This window comes from Carcharodon carcharias, chromosome 20, assembly GCF_017639515.1.
Source record: "Carcharodon carcharias isolate sCarCar2 chromosome 20, sCarCar2.pri, whole genome shotgun sequence".
NCBI classification, from domain to species: domain Eukaryota; kingdom Metazoa; phylum Chordata; class Chondrichthyes; order Lamniformes; family Lamnidae; genus Carcharodon; species Carcharodon carcharias.
Window position 1 is genome coordinate 50,398,277 of NC_054486.1, and position 26,924 is coordinate 50,425,200.

The following is a 26,924-nucleotide window of genomic DNA, read 5'->3' on the forward strand; positions in this document are numbered from 1 at the left end:
AGCCAGCAATGGCTCCAGAGCCTCTGGCTTGCTGTGTCTGACTTGCCTGGTCCCAACAGAAGTGGATGAAGGTCAATGCATGCCTGAACAGAGCGTCTGTGACCTGCTTGACACAAGTGTGCAAAGCTGATTGGGAGATACCACTAAGATCACCCACCGACCCCTGGAAGGAGCCAGAGGCATAGAAGTTGAGGGCAAATGTGAACTTCAGAGCTGCTGGCATGGGGTGTCCACCCACACAGTTAGGAGAGATCTCAGGGCCAATCATCTGACTGATGTAGTTAACTGTCTCCCTTGACAGTCGGAGCCTCAATCGGCACTGTACCTCAGTCATATTGAGGTAGCTGCTTCGCCGCCTGTATACCCTGGCAGCAGGATAGTGGCGTCTTCTGTGGCCCCTTCCACCTTGGACTACCTCTTGACCCTGCGCCCTTTGTGCCTGCACCTGTCCTCCCAAAGGTGGCTCCCCTGGAGGCTGATTGTCCACTCCTGGCCTCCTCCTTATTCTAGCCCTTCCTTCCTCCTCAGGGGAGCTACCTCCAGTGGACATGTCAGAACCCATAACCAGGCTGAAGGGAGGCCTCCAGAAAGCTGCAGGCCTGATAAAGATTCCTGTCTGTAGAGTGCTGACCTGAAGGTTCAAAGTACACAGAAAGCTGCTGGAATTCGTTCTGAACTGCTACAGATCACACAGGCAAGTTTAAAAATCTTTCTGCAATAAATACTCACGGACTAGATTGACAACCCCATTGAGCCCTCTTATTCTGCCTGTGGATGAGTTTTATTAAAAAGTCGCTACCCTCCTGCCCGTTATTCCCATGCGCCGACCCGAAAATCACACGGATGCCTGAAAATCAGCATCGATTGCTTAGTTAAGGGCCTTAACTGGCCCATTAATTAATGGCAGGTGCATGTCGAACTTAATCGTGCGCCCGCCCAGCGAAATATCGCGATGGCGTGTGGTGATGTTAGGATGCTCGCCCCCCGCACATCAAACACAAAATTCTGCCTCTATGAAACAAAATATGACACTGAGCCACATAAGGAGATATTAGGTCAGGTGGCTAAAAGCTTGGTCAAAGAGGTAGGTTTTAAGGAGTGTCTTAAAGCAGGAAACAAGGTAGCGAGGCAGAGAGATATAGGGAGGAAATTTCAAAGCTTGGAGCCTAGATAACTGAAGGAACGGCCACCAATAGTGGGGTAATTATAATTTGGAATACACAAGAGGCCAGAATTAGGGGAGCACTGATATCTTGGAGGATTGTGAAACTGGAGATTATAGAGATAGGTTGGGGATAGGGAGAGGGCGAAGCCAGGGAGGGCTTTGAAAACAAGGATGAGTACTTTAAAGTTAAGACATTGCTTGACTGGGAGCTAATTTAAGTTATTGAGCACAGGAGTGATAGGGAACAGGGCTTGCTATAAGTTACCACATGGGTAGCAGAGTTTCAGATGACCTCAAGTTAATGAAAGGTAGAATGTAGGAGACCAGCCAGGAGCATATTGGAATAGTCAAGTCTAGAGGAAACAAAGGCATGAATGAAGATTTCAGCAACAGATGCGCTGAGACAGGAGTGAAGTCGGGTGATATTACAAAGGTGGCAATAGGCAGTGATATAATGAATATGAAGTTGGAATCTCACCTTGGGATCAAAGGTGACACCAACAGAAAAATCTTGTGCTCTCATTAGTGATGAGCTTGGAGGCAGGAAGGCCATGTAACGAGACAGGGTAGCGGTGTACCAGAACCCTGACACACTCTCGCCTCTGCCATCATTAATTCTGGGCGAGATGGCCCATGTTCATGACCTTCCCATCCTGCTGCCTATTGAGGCCCTTAAGTGGCCAACGAATAACCACTTAAGGGCCTTATCCCATCGCCACTGATATTAACCCAGTAGCAAGTGGGTCTGTTGACATGCGGAGTGCACAACAGGGAAAACTGTGCATCCAGTTTGTCAGCTCCTGTGGGGGGAGGGCGTCCATCAATCAAAGGCGCCCAGGGACTCCAGAGCCTGTCCCCCCAGCAGCAGCATGGCCTTCCCAGCATTGTTGCTGAGCACAAGAGTTGCCAGCCTCTGATTGGCTGGCAGCTCTCGGTAGGTGAGATTTCCACTCTGGGTCTTGGTTCCAGAGGAAGGTCCATCGCTGGCCTCGCCACTGCCTGGTTGGCTTATGGTTTAGTGGGCCTTCCCGAAAAGAAGCAGCACGGGTCTCTCGCCGGCTCTCAAGCCGGCAGGCAAGACCCCCGCCTCTCAACAAGATCCTGCTCCAAGTTTGCGAACAGACTGGCTTCATCTCAGGCTGTTGCCAGGGAAAGGGTGGTGTTGGTAGCTAGGGAACAGAGTTTGGAGGGGAACAAAAACAATGGCTTCAGACAGGATGCAATAATTTGTTAGGAAGTACGCAAGAATGGTCTGAGAATTAGCTTGCCTTCTGATGTTTTCTCTCTCCTACACTACAGTGTACAACCAAACCTCATTCTTGATAGCTACAAAGAATTGTGCATGCAGGAACCAAGAACACAGTGTGGTGCAGTGGCCTGAACCAACTGACTGTAAGACCTATTATACATTTTAATACTGATATCTTTGTACAATGTAAAGAATCACTGAACATTTTTAAAGCCATCGTCTCAAACAAGAAATGGAAAGAGCTAAAAGGGAGGAGTTCATGAAATAAGTTCTTTACATTTGTCTCCACATTTAAGAGGATGCTGCCAACATTAGTTGGCATAGAACTGTGTGCAGTTCAGGTTGCCACATTATAGGAAGATGTGATTGCACTGGAGGGGGTGCAGAGGAGATTCACCAGGATGTTGTCTGGGATGAAACATTTAAGTTATGAAGAGATGTTGGATAGACTTGGGTTGTTTTCGTTGGAGCAGAGAAGACTGAGGGGCGACCTGATCAGGGTGTACAAGATTATGAGGGGCATGGACAGGGTGGATAGGAAGCAGCTGTTCCCCTTAGTTGAAGGGTCAGTCACAAGGGGGCATAAGTTCAAGGTGAGGGGCAGAAGGCTTAGGGGGGATGTGAGGAAAAACATTTTTACCCAGAGGGTGGTGACGGTCTGGAATGCGCTGCCTGGGAGGGTGATGGAGGCGGGTTGCCTCACATCCTTTAAAAAGTACCTGGATGAGCACTTGGCACATCATAACATTCAAGGCTATGGGTCAAGTGCTGGTAAATGGGATTAGGTAGGTAGGTCAGGTGTTTCTCATGTGTCAGTGCAGACTCAATGGGTTGAAGGGCCTCTTCTGCACTGAGATTCTGTGATTAGTGAAAAATTAGTCAGTGTAGAAATGGAATAGGATAAAAATAGATCTAGACAAGGTACTTTAAAGGATAGCGGTGTCCAAAGTAGAAAAGTCACACAGTCAGTATGGGATGCATCCTAAATTGCTGTGGGAAGTAAGGGTGGTAATTACAGAGATTCTGGCCAAAATCTCCTTACACATGGGAGAATTGCCCGATGACTGAACGATTGCATATTTTACACTCCTGTTCAAAAAAGGGGAAAAGGATAAACCCAGCAATGGCAGGTCAGCTAGCCCCACATTGATGGTTGGGAAACTTTTAGAGATAATAAACTAGGACAAAATTTAAAGGCACTTCGAAACCTCTCTCAAACCCTCCACTGTCTCTAAATTGTCAGACTGCTTATTCAGCATCGAGTACCTGTACTGAGTAAACAGAAATTTCCTCCACTTTAATATTGGGAAAACTGAAGTCATTTGGTTCTTGCCACAAACTCCACTCCCTCACCACCAATACCATCTCTCTCTCTGGCAACTGTCTGCGGCTGACCCAGATTGTTTACAACTGTAGAGTCTTATCTGACCCCGAGATGAGCTTTCAATCATATATCCACATCATCACTAAGATTATTTCCTCCTCTGTAATATCACCTGTCTCTGACCCTGCCCCAATTCTTTTACTGCTGCAATTCTCATCTATTGTTAGCTCCAGTTTTGTCTATCCTAATACTCTCCTGGCTGGCCTCCCACATTCTTCAATAAACCTGAGGACATTCAAAACTCCTGTTAACCCACACCAAATGCCATTCATCCATTACCCCTGCGCTCACTGACCTACATTGGCTCCTGGTTAAACAATGCCTTGATTTTCAGATTCTCATCCTCGTTTTTAAATTCCACCATGGTCTGGCCCCTCTCTAGGTCTGTAACTTTCTCTAGCCCTACAACCCTCCAAAAAACTGCACTCCTGTAAATCTGGCCTATTGAGCATCCCCAATTTTAAGTGCTCCACCATTATTGGCTGTGCCTTCAGTTGCCTAGGCCTCAAGCTCTGGCATTCCCTCTCTGAACCACTTTGCCTCTCTACCTTGCTTTTATACTTTAAGACACTCCTTAGAACAACTCTCTTTGACCAAGCTTTTGATTATCTGTCCTAATATCTCATGTGGCTTGGTGTCATATTTATTTTACATTGCCTCTGTGTAGTGCCTTGAAATGTTTTATTATGTTAAAGGTACTTTATAAATATAAGTCTTTATTGTTGTTGAAAAATATGGAGTAATAAATGAAAGCTAGCACAGATATGTTAAAGGTAAATCATGCCAATTCTGGGCACCATACATTAGGAAGAATGTAAAGGCATTTGAAAGGGTGCAGAAGAATTTTATTTGGGATGAAAGACTTCAGTTAGATGGAGAGTCAAGGGAAACTGGGATTGTTCTCCTTCGAGCAAAGGCTAAAGAAGGTTTAAGAGAAACATTCAAAATCATGAATGGTTTTGTTAAGAGTACATGAGAAATTATTTTCAGTGCCAAAAGAGGATATTTGGCAAAGGAACCAGGAACCACAGATGACATGAGGAAATTTTTTAATGAAGCAAATTATGATGATCTGAATTGCACTGCCTTAAATGGTGGTGGAAGCAGATTCAATAGTAACTTTCAAAATGAAATTGAAGAAATGCTTGAATAGGGAAAGAAAAGTGGAGTGGGACTAATCGTATAGCTTTTTCAAAGAGCCACAATGAGCCAAATGGCCTCCCCCTGTGCTGTATCATTCTACAATAATTTATCTTTAGGGCTAAAATAATTCATTGTATTGAAGCATTAAAGATAGTGAAAACTTTACATCTGTTTCAGGTCAAATTTCTGTTGTTGTTTGAAGGTCTATATGTGGAAGGTTTTTCAATTTTAATATCTTTTATATAGAAAGTTAGGTTGACTTCCTGTTATGATTCATTCAGCAATAACATCAGCTTGAAATATTTCATGAGAAATTTTAAATTCCACAAAAGCTATATCATGTCAGCTAAGCACCAAATGTAACTCTTAGATAACATAATATTATTGGTCATAATTGCAGCAAGACCTGGATAACATTCAGGTTTGGGCTGATAAGTGACCAGTGATTTCTGCCTCTCAAGTGTGATGGAATAATCTCCATTTGTCTGGATGAGTGTAGCTTCAACAACATTCAAGAGGCTCAACAACATCTAGAACAAAGCAAACCACTTGATTGACCCATACTCACCACCTTAAACATTCACTCCCTGCACCACAGGCGCACAGTGGCAACAGTGCATGCCACCTACAAGGTGCGCTGCAGCAACTGTTCAAGGCTCCTTCAATAGTACCGTCCAAGCCCGCAGCCTCCACTACCTGAAATTAATCACATGGGAACATCACCATCTGCAAGCTCCTCTCACACGCCATCCTGACTTGGAACTATATTGCTGCTTCTTCACTATTACTGGGTCAAAATCCTAGAACTGCCTTCCTGACAGCATTGTGGGTATAATCTATTCAAGATAGACTGCAAGGATTCAAGAAGGCAGCTCACCACCCATCTTCTAAAGGGTAATTAAGAATGGGCAATAAATGCTAATTTCGCAAGCAATGCCCACATCCCATGAATGTATTAAAACAATCTTTGGATAAATTAGTGAGGAGTGGAATATCGTTGATTAGATTGTCTGATACCCACTGATTTCTTGAGGAGATAGTCTTGTTAGAATTTGCATTCACCATCTTCAAAATTCGGAATTAAACTAAAGCTCTGATGCTGCGCTTATTACCAAATATTCTATAATTTTCATGTGAACATATTGAAAGGTATTTTAAACAGGAAGTTATGCAATGTTTTCCATAAAGACTAATTTTTTTTCAGATTATCCTTAGAAAATAGTGCATCAAACAAAATGTATAGCTGATAATTATGTTAGGTGGCTACAGAATATCTGCTATGTCAAGTAGCTGCTACATAATTTTAATGGCTTTAAGTTAGTTAACATGGTAAGTCATGCTGAGTCACCATTCTGAAAGAGATATGAAACACTGCATACACAATTCAGTTATAATTCTGTTGTTGTTATACTGAGGCTATGGTCATATTGTAAGGTTAGTGTTCTAAAGTTGTGAGACCAGACTGAGTTGAAGTGTTTCATTTACTTTGGATTCCTCCGGCAAAACAGTTACCTCCTGTTGCTGCAACATCAAAAGAATCAACCATCGTCATAGCGAAAACTAAATTTAAGTTAAAATTCACTAATCTAGAATTATCATCAAACAGTAACTTCAAGCTGGGTTAACCTACTCTTCGTGAAATAGGAGAGTATACATTTATTTTATTTGCTTAACAGCATATTTTTTTCTTAAATATTTGTGCTTATCAAGTAAAGGATGTTTTTTTGCTGGGGAATGGAGCTCTTTACATTTCAGGCACCCATTACCAGGAACAAACACTCCTGGATCAGGAGCCACCCAACATTTGGAGCAGAGGCTAGATTGAAAAGTTGCAAACAATTAAAAATCACAGCCTTCTGCATAAATCCATTATGCTATAAGTCCTGGAAAAACTCAGCAGGTCTGGCAGCATCGGCGGAGAAGAAAAGAGTTGTCGTTTCAACAGTAGTTCTGTTGAAGGGTCATGAGGACTCGAAATGTCAACTCTTTTCTTCTCCACCGATGCTGCCAGACCTGCTGAGTTTTTCCAGGTAATTCTGTTTTTGTTTTGGACTTCCAGCATCCGCAGTTTTTTGTTTTCATGCTATAAGTCCTAGTGGTCTGAGACAAAAATTGTTGATCCCAAACAAAATTAAAACACCCTCGACAAAAAATCCGACACCTTTATGCAAAAATCCAAGCATGGTGCAAATCCTCTTCCTTCTCCTCTCCCTACAGAAAACTCTGTACCTTACCTACTGTTTTGTGCTTCCTGGGCTGCCCATCTCTGATCTATACTGCACCGTTTTGTTCTGCAGCCTTGCCTGGTACACCATTGTCTGCTCCCTGCTGCTTTTTCTGTTCACAAAATGGGAACTCTTTTAATCTTTCTAAACCTCTTGACCGCTTGGCATAGTCAAATTCATTGGTCTAAATACTTCATAACTCTAAGCAGAAAGAAACTTTTCTAACCCTCAAAGTACAAACAGAAGAAACAAACATCAAGGCAAGTTGAGGGAGATCATTTTGATACAGATGCTGGTATAGCATCTTCCTGTACACTATCATGGTACAGCATAGTCAGATGCAAAGTTAAGCTCCAACAATATCCCTCAGATCCGCACCAACTGTACCAGTGTGATATCTTCCTTTTTCTCATACCTGGCACCCTGTGGCTTTGCTAAGTGAGTTTGCCAGCTAATGGTGAATTAGTTTCACTTTTATGCTGTGGACTAACGTCTACTAGGTACCGGGCTGAGACTGTATTTCACATATACTTCCCGCTGCCAGCAGATTGAGGAGGCTTTAACCTCTTTAGCCTGGACTAGACCTGACAGTAAAACAGATGTACAGCAGCCACAGAATTTCCAAGTAACCAAATTTAAATAATTCCTTTTAGCTGCTTGTGATGATGCCAAAATATTAACCTTTCAGTATTCCATTGTAGAAACAGGACAAAATACTAGTAGTACAAGTAAGCCTAAAAATAATTCAAAGGGAGGAATATAAGTAAAAAAAAGTACTGTTGTGGAGAAAATAATGAAACCCAGGATAGGCAAATCTCCAGGATCTTGGTGGTTGCCATCCCAATACAGTTTATTTTAATAGGTAATAGGTGAGGAAATTTCAGATGCATTGGTCATAATTTTTCAAATGTCTCTATGTTTGGGAAGTGCAGCTTTGGATTGTGTATGCAGAAATTTACGAAGGGTCACAGACAGTGAGTGGGGAAAATTGTGGCAGATGGTGTTCAATGTCGGGGATGATATATTAACCTTGAAGGAAGCGAGTACAGTGCAGATTCACAAAAGATTCAGAGAATCACAGAGATTCAGTGCAGAATGAAATCAGGGCTTAAAAATTGAATTGAGGAAAGAATGCATAAACTTGGCTCATATTCCTTCACGTTTAAAAGGTCTTTAAAATGATAAAGGGATTCGATAGGGTTGGTAGAGAGAAACTATTTTGTCTAATGGGGGAATCCAGAAAAAGGGCACAGAATCTTACATTTTCACCTGAATGGCCTACTCTTGGACCTATGGTGCTAAACTACACATTTCAAATTCAAATCATATTAAACTTCACCATCCAATGATGGCTATCATGGACAGTTGCAATGCTACAAGGGTCATGTAACATTGCCAAGACAAACTTGTTTCCTTTGTGGTTTCCTGGATCCACTGTCACAAAGCAATGCATACCAGTACTGGCTCTTGAATTCAATGTTAATAAAACTATTTTTTTCATCTGCTCAAAGAATTCTATCCTCACCCTTATTGAGTTAGCAGTCTGCAGTAAAGCTTGAGCCAGGCTATTTCATTGGGTGTTTTTTTCCTTCCCTTGGTGCCCATGTGCTTTAGTTTCCTACAAACTTTCAAAAACATTATGCAGTCTACAATGCATATAGGCAGGGCAAATGCTGAACATGCATACTTTTCAGGGAAAAGAATTAAAGCTGATGTTGAAAGAAAGTTGTGTGTTCTGGTGTGTAGACCTCTAAAGGTTCATGACCAATTCCATGGATCTTTGGCTGATGTAAATAAAATCCTAGGACAGTTTTTCTTTTACTCATTTACAGGATGTGGACCTTGTTGGCTAGGCCAGCATTTATTGCCTAACCCTAACTGTCCTTGAGAAGATGGTGATGAGCTGCCTTCTTGGACAGCTGCCATCCCTGTGGGTGTAGGTACACTCACAGAGCTGTTAGGTACACCCACAGTGAAGGAACGGCAAGTTCAATGGTGAGTGGCTTGGAGGGGAACTTCCAGGTGGTGGTGTTCCCATGTAACTGTTGCCCTTGTCCTTCTTGATGGTAGCGGTTGTGGGTTTGGAAGGTGCTGCCTAAGGAGCCTTGGTGAGTTTCTGCAGTGCGTCTTGTAGATGCCACTGTTCGTCAGTGGTGGAGGGCGTGAATGTTTCTGGAAGGAGTGCCAATCAAGGTTGCTTTGTCCTGGATGGTATCAAGCTTCTTGAATGTTGTTGGAGCTGCATCCATGCAAGTGGAGAGTATTCCATCACACTCCTGACTTGTGCCTCGTAGATGGTGGACAGGTTTTGGAGAGTCAGGAGATGAGATACTCGCCACAGGATTCCTAGCCTTTGACCTGCTCTTGTAGCCGCAGTGTTTAGACGGCTAGTCCAGTTCAGTTTCTGGTCAATGGTAACTGCCAGGATGTTGATAGTGGGGGATTCAGTGATGGTAATGCCATTGAATGACAAGGGGCAATGGTTAGATTTCCTCTTGTTGGAGATTGTCATTGCCTGGCACTTGTACGGCACAAATATTACTTGCCACTTATCAGCCCAAGCCTGAATATTGTCCAGGTCTTGCTGCATTTAGACATGGACTGCTTCAGCAGCTGAGGAGTCACGAATAGTGCTGAACATTGTGCAATCATCAGTAAACATCCTCACTTCTGACCTCATGATGGAAGGAAGGCAATAGATGAAGCAGCTGAAGATGGTTAGTCCAAGGACACTACCCTGAGGAACTCCTACAGTGATGCCCTGGAACTAAGGTCATCCACACAGCACTTCTGCTGGAGATTGTTGAAAATGCTTCAGCCTTGTCTTTTGTGCTGGGCTCCTCCATCATTGAGGGTGAGGATACTTATGGAGCCTCCTCCTCCAGTGCGTTGTTTAATACATCACCACCATTCGTGAGTGGATGTGGCAGGACAGCAGAGTTTAGATCTGATCCGTTGTTTGTGGAATCACTTATCTCTGTCTATCATTTGCTGCTTATGCTGTTTAGCATGCAAGTAGCCCTGGGTTGTAGCTTCACCAGGTTGACACCTCAATTTTAGGTATGTCCGGTGCTGCTCCTGGCATGCCCTCCTACACTCTTCATTGAACCAGGGATGATCCCCAGCTTGGTGGTAATGGTAGAGTGGGGGATATGCCGGGCCTTGAGGTTACAGATTGTGATTGAGTAAAATTCAGCTGATGACCCAAAGCGCCTCATGGATGCCCACTCCCCAGTTGCTATATCTGTTCAAAATCTATCTCATTTAGTAGTGGTAGTGCCACACAACACGACGGAGGGTATCCTCGATGTGAAGGTGGGACATCATCTCCCCAAGGACAATGCGGTAGTCACTCCTACTGATACTGTCATGGTCAAATGCATCTGCAGCAGGCACAATATGAATGATCCTAGAAGATGCATCACAGCATCAAAAAGAGGCCCTTTGACCCATCATGTCTCTTTGAAAGCTATTTAATTAATCTCCCTTCCCTGTTCTTTCCCCAAAGCTCCACAACTTTTTCACTCTTTAAAAAGATGAATTGAATAAGTCTTTAAAGTTACTATTGAATCTGCTTCTACCTCTCTTTCAGGCAGATCATAGTAACGGTGAAGAAAAAAATATTCTCAGCTCCACTCTGGTTCTTTTGTCCTATTACCTTAAATCTGCCTCCTCTGGCTAATGACACTCCTGTCAATGGGAACAGTTTATCCCCTATTTATTCTATCACACCTCAGGCTGGATGATATGCTGAGGGCAGGCTTCCCGCACACCAACATCAATGTTGAGTGAGCCCGGGGCCAGCTTGCCCCACTTGGATTTTTCAGGCAATGGTCCTTTAATTAGTGAGAGGTGGGATTTCTGTCCATCTCCAAGAGGAAGTCCAGCTCCAGAGCTGCCAACCAACTGGAGACCAACAGCTCTGCACCATACAAGGCTCGGTGCTTACTGTCAGTATTGCAGGAAGCCTGGGAGGAACAGGAACCAATGACGTCATGAAACCCAGTTAAGTCCAGGATCCCACAAAGAGTCAGGCTCGCAGGTCCCAGCGATCAGGGTGGAAGGGGCGTTGGTCATGTTGGACAGGGCAGGAATCGGTTGGGGGGTGGACACGACAGCATAACTGTTGGGGTGGGGCGAATGGCATCTGATCAGCACAGGGCCACACTGCCCACTTTTCACTGACCAGCGTGTTGGACTACAGGTTGGGCACATTAATCAGAGTAGCAGTGGGATGAGGCTGTTATAATTGGGCATTAGTTGCCCACTTAAGAGCCTCAATTGGGTCACAGATGGGCAGCCTATCCACTGACTCCCATCACATGTAAAATTGTAGCAGGGAAGGTGGGCCAATGGTGGGCAAGCCACTAATGGCCAGCGCCCTAACTTACACACACCCATCCACCTCTTTTCCTGTAAAATTCAGCCCCATAAATTTGGAATGCTATTTAATTGCCCCATTACCTTCTCTCCTCTATGGATAGCAATCCAAGCTTCTCTAGTCTCTCCATATCCGAAATCCCTATTTACATCTGCATGAAAGGTACAATATGTCCTCACTTAAAAAAAAATTGTAGATGTGTTCCTGGAAAGTGCAACTTTAAATGAAACGACTTTAATGAGAAAATGTGATTCACTTAAAATCAATGTAAAAGCCATCATTAGGTTCTGCCCTCATAAGAAAAAACATTATACGCTGCAAGTTGAAATGCTTTACATTGCTAAGTTGCTATACTGGCAAATAAAATAACTTTTAAAATAAATTTAAAAATAGAAAAGAAATACAGCATGGTAACTTTCTACTTATCTCCTGCTAAATACTGATCTTGCTTTCTGAATCTTCTCCTTGCCACACATCCCGATCTCTAACCCTCCTGGTCACTGTGGACCCTTCCTCATGATGCACCCTCCGATTCACAGCCTCGTGCTCCCCAACCCACCTACCTGCTGCTGACCCTCTGACTTGCAGTCTCTCCCCCTCCCTAGCCTGCTACTCCTGCCTCTCACCACTCATTCAAAGAACCCTCCCTCACAGCAAGGCTTCAGAAGAGGGAAGCAGCGAGCAGGAGGCTTGGTGAGAGGGTGGGTTGGAGTGCAAGAGTGGTTGCACAGAGAGTCAGCAGTAAGACAAAGGGTCAGGGAGCAGGAGAGGGCGCTCCAAAAAGGCATCAATTGGGTCACATGGCCCTACATCAGACCAGTGCGAGATGACTTTAAAATGAAACTGATGACACTAAAGGAGAATGCAGGCCCCATTAACTGACCAATGTTAAAGCAAAGCCTCAAAATAGGCCAACATTAAATAGGGATAGAAGCAAAATACTGCAGATGCTGGAAATCCAAAACAAAAACAGGAATAGGATTAACATTTCGAGTCCGAATGACTCTTCATCAGAACTAAGAAATATAGAAATGAGGTGGAATATAAGCTGGTTGAAGGGTGGTTGGGACAGGTAGAGCTGGGTAGATGGCCAGTGATAGGTGGAGGCAAATAAGAGATTGCCAAAGATGTCATTGACAAAAGGGTGTTGACGGTGGTGATATTAGCTGAGGAATGTGCTAATGGTGACATTAAGGGTAGATAGCTCTAGTGGGGGTGGGGTGGGGAAGGGATCGAAATAGGCTAAAAGGCAGAGATAAAACAATGGATGGAAATACATTTAAAAATAATGGAAATAGGTGGGAAAAGAAAAATATATTTAAAAATTATAAATTATTGAAAAAAGGGGGATCGGAAAGGGGGTGGCAACGGAGGGGAGAGTTCGTGATCTAGAGTTGTTGAACTCAATATTAAGTCCGGAAGGCTGTAACGTGCCTAGTCGGAAGATGAGGTGCTGTTCCTCCAGTTTGCGTTGAGCTTCACTGGAACATTGCAGCAGGCCAAGGAGGGACATGTGGGCATGAGAGCAGGGTGGTGTGTTGCAACGGCGACAGGGAGGTCTGGGTCATGCTTGTGGACAGACTGAAGGTGTTCGCAAAGCGGTCACCCAGTCTGCATTTGGTCTCTCCAATGTAGAGGAGACCGCATTGGGAGCAGCGAATGCAGTAGACTAAATTGAGGCAAGTGCCAGTGAAATGCTGCTTCACTTGAAAAAGGAATGTGTGGACCCTTGGACGGTGAGGAGGGGGGAAGTAAAGGGGCAGGTGTTGTACCTTCTGCGGTTGCATGTGAAAGTGCCGTGGGAGGGGTTTGAGGTGTAGGGGGTGATGGAGTGGACCAGGGTGCCCCAGAGGGAATGATCCCTTCGGAATGCCGACAGGGAGGTGAAGGGAAGATGTGTTTGGTGGTGGCATCATGCTGGAGTTGGCGGAAATGGCGGAGGATGATCCTTTGAATGCGGAGGCCGGTGGGGTGATAAGTGAGGACAAGGGGGATCCTATCATGGTTCTGGGAGGGAGAGGAAGGTGTGAGGGCTGATGCGTGGGAGGTGGGCCGGACACGGTTGAGGGCCCTGTCAACCACAGTGGGTGGAAAACCTCAGTTATGGAAGAAGGAAGACATGTCAGGGGAACTGTTTTTGAAAGTGTCATCATCAGAACAGATGCAATGGAGGTGAAGGAACTGAGAGAATGGGATGGAGTCCTTACAGCAAGTGGGGTGTGAGGAGCTGTAGTCGAAGTAGCTGTGGGAGTCGGTATGCTTGTAATGAATATTGCTGGGCAGTCCATCACCAGAAATTGTGACAGAGAGGTCAAGGAAGGGAAGTGTCAGTGATGGACCATGTGAAAATGGTGGAGGGGTGGAAATTGGAAACAAAATTAATAAAATTTTTCCAGGTCCAGATGAGAGCATGAAGTCATCGATGTACCAGAGAAAGAGTTGTAGAAGGGGGCCTGAGTAGGACTGGAACAAGGAATGTTCCACATACCCCATAAAAAGACAAGCATAACTGGGGCCCATGCTGGTACCCATAGCCACACCTTTTATTTGGAGGAAGTGAGACGAGTTTAAGGAGAAATTGTTCAGTGAGAGAACAAGTTCAGCCAAACAGAGGATAGTGGTGGATGGGGATTGTTCGGGCCTCTGTTCGAGGAAGAAGCGGAGAGCCCTCAGACCATCCCAGTGGGGGATGGTGGTATAGAGGGATTGGATGTCCATGGTGAAGGAGGTGGCTGGGGCCAGGGAACTGGAAAGTGTTGATATGATGTAGGGCATGAGAGGAATCGCAGATGTAGATGGGAAGAGACTGGACAAGGGGAGAGAGAACAGAGTCAAGATAGGAAGAAATGAGTTCCGTGGGGCAGGAACAAGCTGTCGCGATTGGTCTGCCAGAACAGTCCTGTTTGTGGATTTTGGGTAAGAGGTAGAAGCGGGCCGTACAAGGTTATGAGGTTGGAAGCTGTGGAAGGAAGATCTCCAAAGGAGATGAGGTTAGTGACAATCCTAGAAACAATGGCCTGATGTCCAGTGGTGGGATCATGGTCCAGGGGGAGGTAGGAGGAAGTGTCTGCGACAGTATCTGTGTCAGGGACTTACTGTACAGAAATTTTTATTCATTTTTTAAAACAATTAGAAGATTGTAACTCAATTATCAGTCTGTCAAAATCTTCATTTCATTGCATTGCATTACAAGCAAACCAGAGATGCCTTTAACTTTTCAGTAACTCTGGACAAAAGTCTCTTTCCTCTAACTCACTCCCAGATGCTCATTATAAAACAGTTCCTCTGTAATGGCTCAAAGGGCAGAAATGGTTACATTCTGTACCTAAATTTTCATATGATTCCATAATATTCCATTTTGTTAATCTCAGGATCTAACTGCATCATGAAGAGTTTAGAAGAAGCATGGAATAGATAAGCTACTTCTCTCACCATTTTTATATAGAAAAAGCCACCACTTGATCTGTAGATGAGATGTGAGCATATGTGTAAATATGACTTTAATCAATAGTATGTTCCAAAACCTCAGCTTTATTTGAATGGATTAAAATACAGTGTAGATGGTATTCTGTTACAGCAATCTAGTCTTCCATTAACAATGCTCTATATAACAAATACAGATTCTTAAACTAAATGGAATTTCAGTCCCTCTCTGCTAGAGCAACCAGATGTGCATCAATTTCAGCTTCTGAAAGAATCCTGGGAAAAAAGAAAAATTGTCAAAAGGAAGGTTTTTCATGTTAAAGCACATTTTACAAATAAAAATTCAAAGGTAAATTGGACAATTCAATGTATTTGTATTTCGTGCTACTTTAAAATTTCTAAGCTGCTCAAAGCAAAATATCTCAAGAATGAAGATTGTAAAGAGAAGTTTTAAACAATATATCAAACTGTTTTGATGTAATAATGTAGTTCTCTCATTTAAAGTTTTCCTTCTGAAGTGTGATTTACTCAAGCACCGAATATTGGCCTAATGTCACACCTGAGGAGAGGCATCAGTCAGGAATTAGTTAATATTGTTTTCTTTGGGGCCAATTTTCACATTGAGGTGGGCAGTAAACTGGCAGTTGCAGACTGGCTGTTTGTTAAGTCCTCCGTCTGATATGCCTTTCCAATGAAGTCAAATTAAGAGCAGCGTATCCTGCATAAACAATCAGCAAGTACCATTTTAGCACTTGTGTCCAAAGCTTTTGGTTTTTTTTTAAAGGTTAGTTATGTCAGTACTAGAAATGAACACCTTTGCAATTCCAGCATCAATATTTCCCGAGCACATGTCAAGATACCCAATCCATTGATCCAATATGGCTTAATCTCAACTTCAGAGAAGTGTTTCTAACTGTATTGGTATGGATTTATCCCTTTTCTATGCTAAACATTCTTTGCCTTGTGTGTAAAGTTACCACTTAATGCCAACTTACAAACACCGCATATAGTAAGACCAGGCCTAATTGCGATTGAGTTGATTCTGAGTAAATAGTTAGTGTGAGTACTTGCAGTCAACAGAACAAGCTTACATTCTTGCAATTTGAATTGGATTCAAACGCAGTATCAATAGATGCAAGGCTACTGTTTTAACTCATTGCACCACCCAGTGTCACCATTGCATGACCTCAAAGATGTGATATGTGTATACCTATTTTAACCATCACCTGTATTAAAAGATTGCAAAGTTTCATACACATCACATAGAAATGTGCATTCCAAGGTAGGGATATATCGGGGTTCAGAGCTATTTTTGTTTCAAATGCAAGAATCCAATGAAAAGATTTTATTTTTGATCAGAAAGCTGTATTTATGAATGTATTAACCTGTATTTATAAATATATAGGGTTAAATTTGGTTTTGTTGGTAATAGGAGGAACCAAATGCAAAAATATGAAGTTGAGAGGTTTTAACATATCATGACATCAGGAAAAGCACAAAGATACAGATCAAGTTCCCAAATATCCCTTCAGAGCTGGTTCAAGCTAACCTCACAATGTACTTTAACAAATTACTTGGCCCACATTCTTGCAAAGGTGTTTTCAAATTCCCCTAATCTTGAATAACTCATGTAACTCATCAAGGAATAAAAAAGTTTAATATTGAAATTAGTCAACAAACAATTAGGCAGATTTACTAATTTAGAAAACAAGATAACCTTTAAATTACCTAAATTTAGGGTTATCCACTGTAACCACCCCTACTTCAATTTCAGAGGGCTTGAAGTCAATGGACAGCACTGTGGACAGGCAGGTTATTGCTGTCTACAAGAAAAGAAAATACATTATTTCAAAAAAGAGAACAAAAAAAATCACTAATTTGCAGCTGATCACAAGCAATGGAAACCATCCTGCAGCACATTAAAATAAAGAAAGGAAAAAGATAAGGAAATTCAACTTAATTATTAGTGCAAGGGCTTAATATTTTCATACCTCTACAGTTTGTGCGTATATCCAGTCAAGTTTTTTCTTCACTTTCTTTTCCAAGAAGCTTGTAGCTTCTGTTTGTTTGACTCCTGCGGCAGTGGCCTTGAAACCACAGTAATAACCAGCAGGGTCACACTTGTACACCTGAGCACCAAGCTCTTCATCAACACCTACCAGAATCATACCTGTAAAACACAATAATCAAACTGAAAAATTTTATTAATACATTTTGTTTCTGCTTAGCATTTAACAGAATCAGAAGGATTGATGAAGGTAGTGTAGTGGATATTGTCTACTTGGATTTCAGCAAGGCATCCAACAAGGTCCCACATGGCAGACTGGTCAGGAAAGTGAGATCTCATGGGATACAGGGGAAGGTGGCAGGTTGGATCCAAAATTGGCTCAATGACAGGAAACAAAGGGTAATGGTCGGTGGATTTTTTTGCAAATGGAAAACGGTTTGCAGTGGTGTCCCACAGGGCTCAGTGTTGGGGTCCTAGTTATTTGTTGTATATATTAATGATTTAGACTTAAACGTGGGAGGCATGGTTGGGAAATTTACAGATGACACAAAAATTGGCCGTGTAGTTGATAGTGAAGAGGATAGCTGTTGTCTCCAGAATTATATCACTGGTTTGGGTGAGTGGGCAGAAAAGTGGCAAATGGAAGTCAATCCAGAAAATGAGGTAATGCATTTGAGGAGGGCAAACAAAGTCAATAAGCAGAAAGTTATTGAGAGGGCTGAGGAAGTGAGAAACGTTGGAGTGCATGTTCATAGGTCCTTGTAGGTGGCAGGGCAGGTGGACAAGGTGGTCAAGAAAGTGTATGGAATGCTTTCCTTTATTGGGCAAGGTATAGAATACAAATGCAGGGGTGTAATGATGGAACTCTATACAACACTGGTTAGGCCACAGCTGGAATTGTGTATATAGATCTAGTCACCACAATACAGGAAGGACTTAATTGCTCTGGAGGGAGTACAGAGGAGATTTACAAGAATGTTACCAGGGCTTGAAAATTGCAGCTATGGGGAGAGATTGGATAAGCTAGGGTTGTTTTCCCTAGAACAGAGGAGGCTAAGGGGTGACCTAATTGAGGTATACAAGACAGGAAAGACTTGTTTCCCCTAGCTGGGGTGTCAATTACCAGGAGGCATGGGTTTAAGGATTGGCGGGGACATGAGGAAAAAGTTTTTCACCCAGGGGGTGGTGGGCATCTGGAATTCACAGCCTAAGCTGGTGGTTGAGGCTGAAACGTTCAACTCATTTAAAAGGTATCTGGATCTACATGTAAGTGCTGTAACCTGCATGGCTATGGACCAGGTGCTGGGAGGTGGGATTAAAATGAGCAGCTAGTTTATATTTTTCTCTTTTTGGCTGGCGCAGATAGGATGGGCTGACTTGCCTCATTCTGCACCTAGCTTTTCTGTGGTTTCTAAACTTACAGCACAGAAGAAGGGAATGCAGCTTGTCATGCCCTTGCTGGTTCTTTGAAAGATAATCATGCTTAATCCCACACCTTTTTGTCTATAACCCTGTAAATACGTCATCCTTAAGTATCTATCCAGCTACCTTTTAAAATAATTTATGAAATCAGCTTCTACCACATTTTTAGGCACAGCTTTCCAGGACCTACCAACACTCAGTGGAAAAAGTAAGATTTCAGGGGTAAAAACCCTGAACTATTCAAATATTCAATGGAAAAAACAAAAGATCTGATTAAACCTTCTTTCAACAATTTCTCTGCCGCCAGAATACAATTCAATCTTTGTTATTTAGCTGCCATTGTTATTTAAAGTCTTTATAATCCAGTACGAGTATGAATCACACAATGACAACATTTCCATATTTTTTAAGCAGGAGTATTTCTAATGCTGAATCAAATCCTATAAAGATCTGAATCAGCTCAGCACTTTTTTCAGGGTGTACATCATCACAGGGTCACATGTATCCACTAGCTTCCTATTTTGAATTCTAGATTTAAGAAAACACTAAAGTAATAAACCAGATTACTCTATGAATTCTATGAGCTGCCAATTTTGGAGAACGTATGTTAATGTAGATGAGTACATTATTTCAATACAGTTTAAGTTAATGAAGTGATGCTGTTGGATATCATTTTTACATGTCTGTCTGCTGATTTTGAAGACTGACAGTACAGCTGACACAAGTGGCTAATATTCATGCAGGAGACTCGACAGTGAAAATCAACAGACTATGCAATTTTTTGGGGCAACACAAACATTTCCATCTTGTCCTCAGTCAAATTTACAGAATTGCAGCATGGGTCACTGAGGAGCAAAAGAATGGGAGTCCTGTCCAACATTTATCCCTCACCTAACATCACTAAATCTGATTATCTGGTCAGCACCTCTCCTGTACAAGGGGCCTTGCTGTGAGTAAATTGACTACTCCACTTCATAGAAACATAGAAAATAGGAGGAGGCCACTCATTATGAACATGGCTGATCACCCAACTCAATAGCCTCCTCCAACTTTCTCCCCATATCCTTTGATTCCTTTCACCATAAGAGCTATATCTAACTCCTTCTTGAAAACATAATGTTTTGGCCTCAACTACTTTCTGTGGGAGGGAATTCCACAGGCTCACCACTCTCTGGGTGAAGAAATTTCTCCTCATCTCAGTCCTAAATGGTCTACCCCATATCCTCAGACTGTGACCCCTGATTCTGGACTCCCTCACCATCAGTAACATCCTTCCTGCATCTACCCTGTCTAGTCCTGTTAGAATTTTATAGGTTACTATGAGATCCCCCCTCATTCTTCTGAACTCCAGCGGATATAATCCTAACCGACTCAATCTCTCCTCATACGTCAGTCCCGCCATCCCAGGAATCATTCTGGTAAACCTTCGCTGCACTCCCTCTATAGCAAGAACATCCTTCCTCAGATAAGGAGACCAAAAATTCCAAGTGTGGTTTCACCAAGGCCCTGTATAATTGCAGCAAGACATCCCTGCTCCATTTTCAACAAGAACGACTTCAAAAATACTTAATTGGTTACAAAGCACTTTACAATGTCAGAGGCACTGTATAATGCAACTCCTTTCTTTTTAATTCAATATGTATTGGGAGTAGTTCTGTGAAAAAATTCCTGCTCTCTGTGGCTCACCTATCCCTTACCTTAAATCAAATATTTTTTTCCAAATACAGTAAGGACATGGTAACAAGCCTTAAGGATCATCAAGTTTAATAGGTGAATCTTTTCTTAATTAGTACCTTTCCAAATTATATTCTTAAAGTCACATTTGATGGGCCATAAAAATACATGACTGTATGTGGATTTATAGTTTGCAAGCACATGCAAAATACGATTTGAAGTAGAAACTTAATGTAGCATTAATATTATGCTACATATAGAAGTTGCTTACAGCATCCCAAGGGTCTCATTTCAGCGTTTTGTGTGTATACTTGGGAAATATCTGCAATTCGTTTGCACAACATGTCCACTGGGATGTCATAGCCATACTTGTACTTCCAGTTTGCAGCTTCATACCGAGCTCTTTGAACCTGGGACCTGCTGTCTGCTGTAATTTTTAAAAAGTAAAGAAATTTAAAAAATACAGTCTTTCAGGAAAATGTGTAAACTAATGTAAACAAAGCTGATTTATTTTCATTGTTAATTTTAGAAACTTGAAAGGTGAAAAAGCCATAATAAAGGAGAGCACGAAGGATGAAACAAGGACAGAAAGCAATCAACTAGATGACACTGAACTTGGGTTTTAAAAGCCTGTGGATTGAAAAGGGTGATCACTTTGGAATCAACTGTCTCATCCTGTGATACTTTGAATCGCCCCTTAACTATATTCTTTCTGGTTATAGCTAAGAGCATTTGTTGAACATTACTGGCTAAGTTACCAGGCACAGGATTTGGTCAATATTGAGAATGGTGCGAATGATATAAACAGAAAATCCTGGAAATTTCATCATCAAACTGAAACATTAACTCTGCTTCTCTCTCCATAGACTTTGTTTGATCTGAGTATTTCCAGAATTTTTAAAAAAATTCCTGCATCTACTTTTGTATTGGTGTTGATAAGATTCTGTTTCTATTGTTGGCACATTACATTAAAAAAAGACTCAATGTCTAAAAGCAAAGTCAGATAGTTTAAAGGGAAGAAACTTAATCCAAATCAGTTTTTCAGGTTATTACCTGTCATTCCTGTCATTACACATCCTATGGTTTCAGTTATTCTGAACAGGTGTGTGACTGTGTCGGCATCCAATAGCTTATCCTGAAAAACAGCAAATTGAACCACTGGATTAAAGAGACGAAACAATAAAGAACTAAATGTTACACCTTACATTAAGTATGGGCCAGGAAAACTGAGTTGTGGGAATTTCAGAGCTTTGTGCCCAGTATGCTGAATGCACCTTGATGAGTAGATGGAGCCATGGTTTAATATTTTATCAGAAATTTAGAACTTCTGCACTGGCTTGTCACCCTTGGTTGCATACTTAAGTGCTGACCTAGAGCTTTGACATACTAATAACCCACAGACAAGATTGCTACCATTGAGCTAAGTTGACACAGATGAAAAATTTTAATCAGTGTTAAAAACGAAATCACTAATCTAGAACTTTGAGCTGTTAGACAGTACAAAATACAAACAATCCAACAATATCCAATATTGAAATTCCAGATCTTGTTGCTTTTCAATATTTTAGAAAGCAGTGAATCGTAGAATCATAGACAAAGAAATAGCAGTATACAAAATAAGGTAAATGAGCTTGTGGCACAGATTGAAATTGGCAGGTATGATGTGGTGGGCATCACAGAGACATGGTTGCAAGGGGATCAGGAATGGGAGCTAAATATCCAAGGATATACATCCTATCAAAAAGATAGGCAGGTTGGCAGAGGGGGTGGGGTTGCTTTGTTAGTAAGAAATGAAATTAAATCGATAGCAAGAAATGACGTAGGGTCAGATGATGTAGAATCTGTGTGGGTACAGTTGAGGAACCGCAAAGGTAATAAAACCATAATGGGAGTTATGTACAGGCCTCCGAACAGTGGTCAGGATGTGGGGCACAAGATACACCAGGAGATAGAAAAGGCATGTAAGAAAGGCAAGGTTACAGTGATCATGGGGGATTTCAATATGCAGGTAGACTGGGAAAATCAGGTTGGTAGTGGATCCCAAGAAAAGGAATTTGTGGAATGCCTATGAGATGGCTTTTTGGAGCAGCTTGTGGTGGAGCCCACTAGGGAACAGGCAATTCTAGATTTAGTGATGTGTAATGAGGCAGATTTGATAAGGGAACTTAAGGTGAAGGAACTCTTAGGAGGAAGTGACCATAATATGATAGAATTTACCCTGCAATTTGAGAGGAAAAATCTGGAATCAGATGTAACGGTATTACAGTTGAATAAAGGCAACTACAGAGGCATGAGGGAGGAGTTGGCCAAAATTGACTAGATGATGAGCCTAGCAGGAAAGACAGTGGAACAGCAATGGCAGGAGTTTCTGGGAGTAATTTGGGAGACACAGCAAAAATTCATCCCTAGGAAGAAGAAGCATACTAAAGGGAGGATGAGGCAACCATGGCTGACAAGGGAAGTCAGGGACAGCACAAAAGCTAAAGAGAAAGCACACAATGCGGCGAAGAGCAGTGGGAAACCAGGGGATTGGGAAGCCTACAAAGACCAACAGAGGACAACTAAAAAAGAAATAAGGAGGGAGAAGATTAAATATGAGGGTAAACTAGCCAGTAATATAAAAGAAGATTGCAAGAGTTTTGTTTAGATATATAAAGAGTAAGAGAGAGGCAAAAGAGGACATTGGGCCGCTGGAGAAATAGGAACAAAGAAATGGCGGAGGAACTGAATAGGTACTTTGCGTCGGTCTTCACGGTGGGAGACACAAGGAACATCCCCAAAGTTCAAGAGAGTCGGGGGGCAGAGGTGAACATGGTGGCCATTACCAAGGAGAAGGTGCTAGGAAAACTGAAAGGTCTGAAGGTGGATAAATCACCTGGACCAGATGGATTACACCCCAGAGTTCTGAAGGAGTTAGCTGGTGAGATAGTGGAGGCGTTAGTGGTGATCTTTCAGGAATCACGAGTCAGGGAGGGTCCCAGAGGACTGGAAAATCGCTAATGTAACCCCCCTGTTTAAGAAGGAAGTGAGGCAAAAGACAGGAAATTACAGGCTAATTAGCCTGACCTCGGTCGTTGGTAAGATTTTAGAGTCCATTATTAAGGACGAGATTTCAGAATATTTGGAAGTGCATGGTTAAAAAGGGCAAAGTCAGCATGTTTCATCAAGGGGAGGTCATACCTGACAAATCTGTTAGAATTCTTTGAGGAGGTAACAAATAGGTTAGACAAAGGAGAGCCAATAGATGTTATCTAACTTGGACTTCCAGAAGGCCTTTGACAAGGTGCTGCACAGGAGGCTGCTCAGTAAGATAAGAGCTCATGGTGTTAGAGGCAAGGCACTAGCATGGATAGAGGATTGGCTGTCTGGCAGGAGGCAGAGAATGGGGATAAGGGGGTCCTTCTCAGGATGGCGGCTGGTGACCAGTGGAGTTCCGCAGGGGTCAGTGTTGGGACCACAACTTTTCACTTTATACATTAATGATCTAGATGAAGGAACTGAGGGCATCCTGGCTAAGTTTGCAGATGATAAAAAGATAGGTGCAGGAGGCGGGGAGGCTACAGAAGGATTTGGACAGGTTAGGAGAATGGGCAAAGAAGTGGCAGATGGAATACAACATGGAGAAGTGTGAGGTCACTTTGGTGGGAAGAATAGAGGCATAGACTATTTTCTAAATGGGGACAGAATTCAGAAATCTGGAGCTCAAAGGGATTTGGGTGTCCTAGTCCAGGATTCTCTTAAGGTTAACTGCAGGTTGAGTCGGTAGTTAGGAAGGCAAATGCAATGTTGGCATTTATTTCGAGAGGACTAGAATATAAAAGCCAGGGATGTGCTGCTGAGACTTTATAAGGCTCTGGTCAGACCACATTTAGAGTATGGTGAGCAATTTTGGACCCCGTATCTCAGGCATGATGTGCTGGCCCTGGAGAGGGTCCAGAGGAGGTTCACGAGAATGATCCCAGGAATGAAAGGCTTAACATATGAGGAACATTTGAGGACTCTGGGTCTATACTTGATGGAGTTTAGAAGGATGAGGAGGGATCTGATTGAAACTTACAGAATACTGAAAGGCCTGGATATAGTGGACATAGGGAAGATGTTTCCATTAGTAGGAGAGACTGGGACCCAAGGACACAGCCTCAGAGTAAAGGGAAGACCTTTTAGAACAGAGATGAGGAGAAACTTCTTTATCCAGAGAGTGGTGAATCTATGGAATTCATTGCCACAGAAAGCTGTGGAGGCCAGGTCATTGAGTGTATTTAAGACCGAGATAGATAGGTTCTTGACTGGTAAGGAGATCAAAGGTTACGGGGAGAAAGCGGGAGAATGGGGTTGAGAAACTTATCAGCCATGATTGAATGGCGGAGCAGACTCGATGGGCCAAATGGCATAATTTCTGCTCCTATGTCTTATGGTCTTATGGAAAAGGCATTTGTGGCACAGGAGGTTACTATTTGACCATCATGTCTGTACAGCCCAAAACAGCTATTCAGCCTCATCCCACCTTGAACTGCTTGGTCTGTAGCCTTCTAGGTTGCAGCATTTCAAGTAAATATCCATGTACTCTTACAGGCTATTAGAGTTTCTGCATCCACCATCCCTAAGGGTGAAAAAAAATCTCAACCCTCATTTAATCCTTTGACAAATTATTTTAAATCCACGCTCCCTGGTTATTGACTTCTCTGCTAAAGGAAATAGAGTGGATAGGAGAAACTTATCTAGGCCTCTCGATTTTATACACTTCAATTAAATCTCCCCTTAGCCTCCTCTGGTCCAACCAAAGCCCCAGCCTTTCCAGTCATAGCTAAAATTCTCCTGTTCTGGAAATGTGCTCATAAATCTCCTCTGTACCCTCTCTAATGTGATCATATCCCTCCTGTAATGCGGAAGCCAGAATTGTATGCAGTACTCATAGCTGTGGCTTAACTAGTGATCTATACAGTGCTGCTCCCTGTTCTTACAATCTTATTAAGGAAGTCTTAACAAGGCACTTAGAACATGATGGTAAGATCATAAAACGTCAACATAGTTTTACAAAAAGGGAAAAACATGTTTGACAAACTTGAGTTTCTTTGAGGATGTAACTAGTAAGGTAAGTAAAGGGGAAGTAAGAGGTATACTATACTTGGATTTCCAAAAAACATTTGGTAAGGTGTCACATAAAAGGTGTGCCACACAAGATAAGGGCTCATGAGGTCAGCGGTAATAAAATAGCACGGATAGGGAACTGATTCATAGACAGGAAGCAGGGAGTAGGGATAAATGGGGCATTTTCACATTGGCAGTCTGTGATTAGTGAGGTGCCACAAGGATCAGTGCTGGGGCCTCAGCTATTTAAAATCTATATTAATGACTTGGATGAAGGGCCAAGAGTGATATTTCTTAGTTTTCTGACAAAACACAGCTAAATGAGAATGCAAGCTGTGTGGAGGTAAAAGAGGCTGCAAAGAGATATAGCCAGGTTAAGTGAGTGAGCAACAAGGTGGGAGATGGAGTATGATCTGGGGAAGCGAAAACAGAATTTTTTTTTAAAAAAGGGGTGAAACTTATAAATGTTCAGAGGGACTTGGGTATACTTGTACAAGGAACACAAAGTTAATATGCAGGTACAGAAAACAATTGGGAAAGCAAATAGCATGTTGGCTTTTATTGAAAGGGAATTGGAGCACAAGATTAAGGAAGTTTTGCTACTATTATTCAGGGCTTTGATGTGATAACACCTGGAGGTCTCCATGTTTAGAGGATTTTTTTTAGTATATATTCGTTCATGGGAAGTGGGCATCACTGGCTCAGACAGCATTTATTGCCCTTGTTCAGAGGGCATTTAAGAGTCAACCACATTGCTGTGGGTCTGGAGTTACATGTAGGCTAGACCAGACCCTAAAGGACATTAGTGAACCAGATGGATTTTTATAACAATAGGCAATGGTTTCACCACCATCATTAGATTTTTAATTCCAGATTTTTATTGGATTCAAATTCCACCATCTGCCCCGGGTTTCTGGATTACCAGTCCAGTGACAATACCACTATGCCACCACCTCCCCTATAGTTGCATTGGAGGCAGTGCAGCAAAAGTTCACTAGATTGGTCCCTGGGATAAAAGGGTTGTCATATGATAAGCTGAGGTGATTGGGCCTCTACTCTCTGGAGAGGTGATCTCATTGAAACCTATAAGATTCCAAAGGAGCTTGGTAAACACAGAAATTGTTTCCCCGGCTGGGAAATCTTGAACTTGGGGGCACAGTCTCAGGATAAGGGACTGATCATATAGGACTGGGATAAGGAGAAATTTCTTCACTTTAGATTTCTCTACCCCAGAATGTTGTGGATGCTCCATCATTGAATATATTTAAGGCTGAGATAGACAGATCTTTGGTTACTCGGAATCAAGAGATAAAGGGACCAGGTGGGAAAACAGAGTTGAGGCTGAATACCAGCTATGATTGTAGTAAATGGCAGAGCAGGTTCGTGGAGCTGTACAATTTGCTCCTATTTCTAATGTGCCGTACACCAGCTAATAAAGGCAACTTTCCAGTATGCTTTCTTACCTAAAGATAAAAGCAAAATACTGTGGATGCAGTTCCTCAAGTTTGCTCAACTGCAAGTGAAGCTCAACGCAAACTGGAGGAACAGCACCTCATCTTCTGACTAGGCACTTTGCACCATTCCGGACTTAACATTGAGTTCAACAACTTCAGATCATGAACTCTCTGCTCCATCCCCATCCCCTTTCCGATCTCCCTTTTTCCAATAATTTATATTTTTTAAATATATGTTTCTTTTTCCACCTATTTCCATTATTTTTAAATGTATTCTCATCCATTGTTTCATCTCCACCTTCTGGCCA

The 26,924-nt window shown here is 42.4% G+C and overlaps 1 protein-coding gene across 1 annotated transcript in view; it reads right to left on the minus strand.

Annotated features, from left to right (window-relative positions):
• Positions 1–15,058: 15,058 nt before the first annotated feature.
• psma6a (proteasome 20S subunit alpha 6a) overlaps positions 15,059–26,924 on the minus strand; it is a 29,543-nt gene continuing 17,677 nt past the window's right edge. Inside the window, exons 3-7 of the mRNA XM_041215165.1 lie at positions 21,128–21,209; positions 20,346–20,501; positions 16,962–17,140; positions 16,699–16,793; positions 15,059–15,246 (exon numbers count right to left, since the gene is read on the minus strand). Coding sequence (XP_041071099.1) covers positions 15,189–15,246; positions 16,699–16,793; positions 16,962–17,140; positions 20,346–20,501; positions 21,128–21,209 — 570 coding nt within the window. The 3' untranslated portion in view covers positions 15,059–15,188. The remainder of the gene's footprint in view (positions 15,247–16,698; positions 16,794–16,961; positions 17,141–20,345; positions 20,502–21,127; positions 21,210–26,924) is intronic.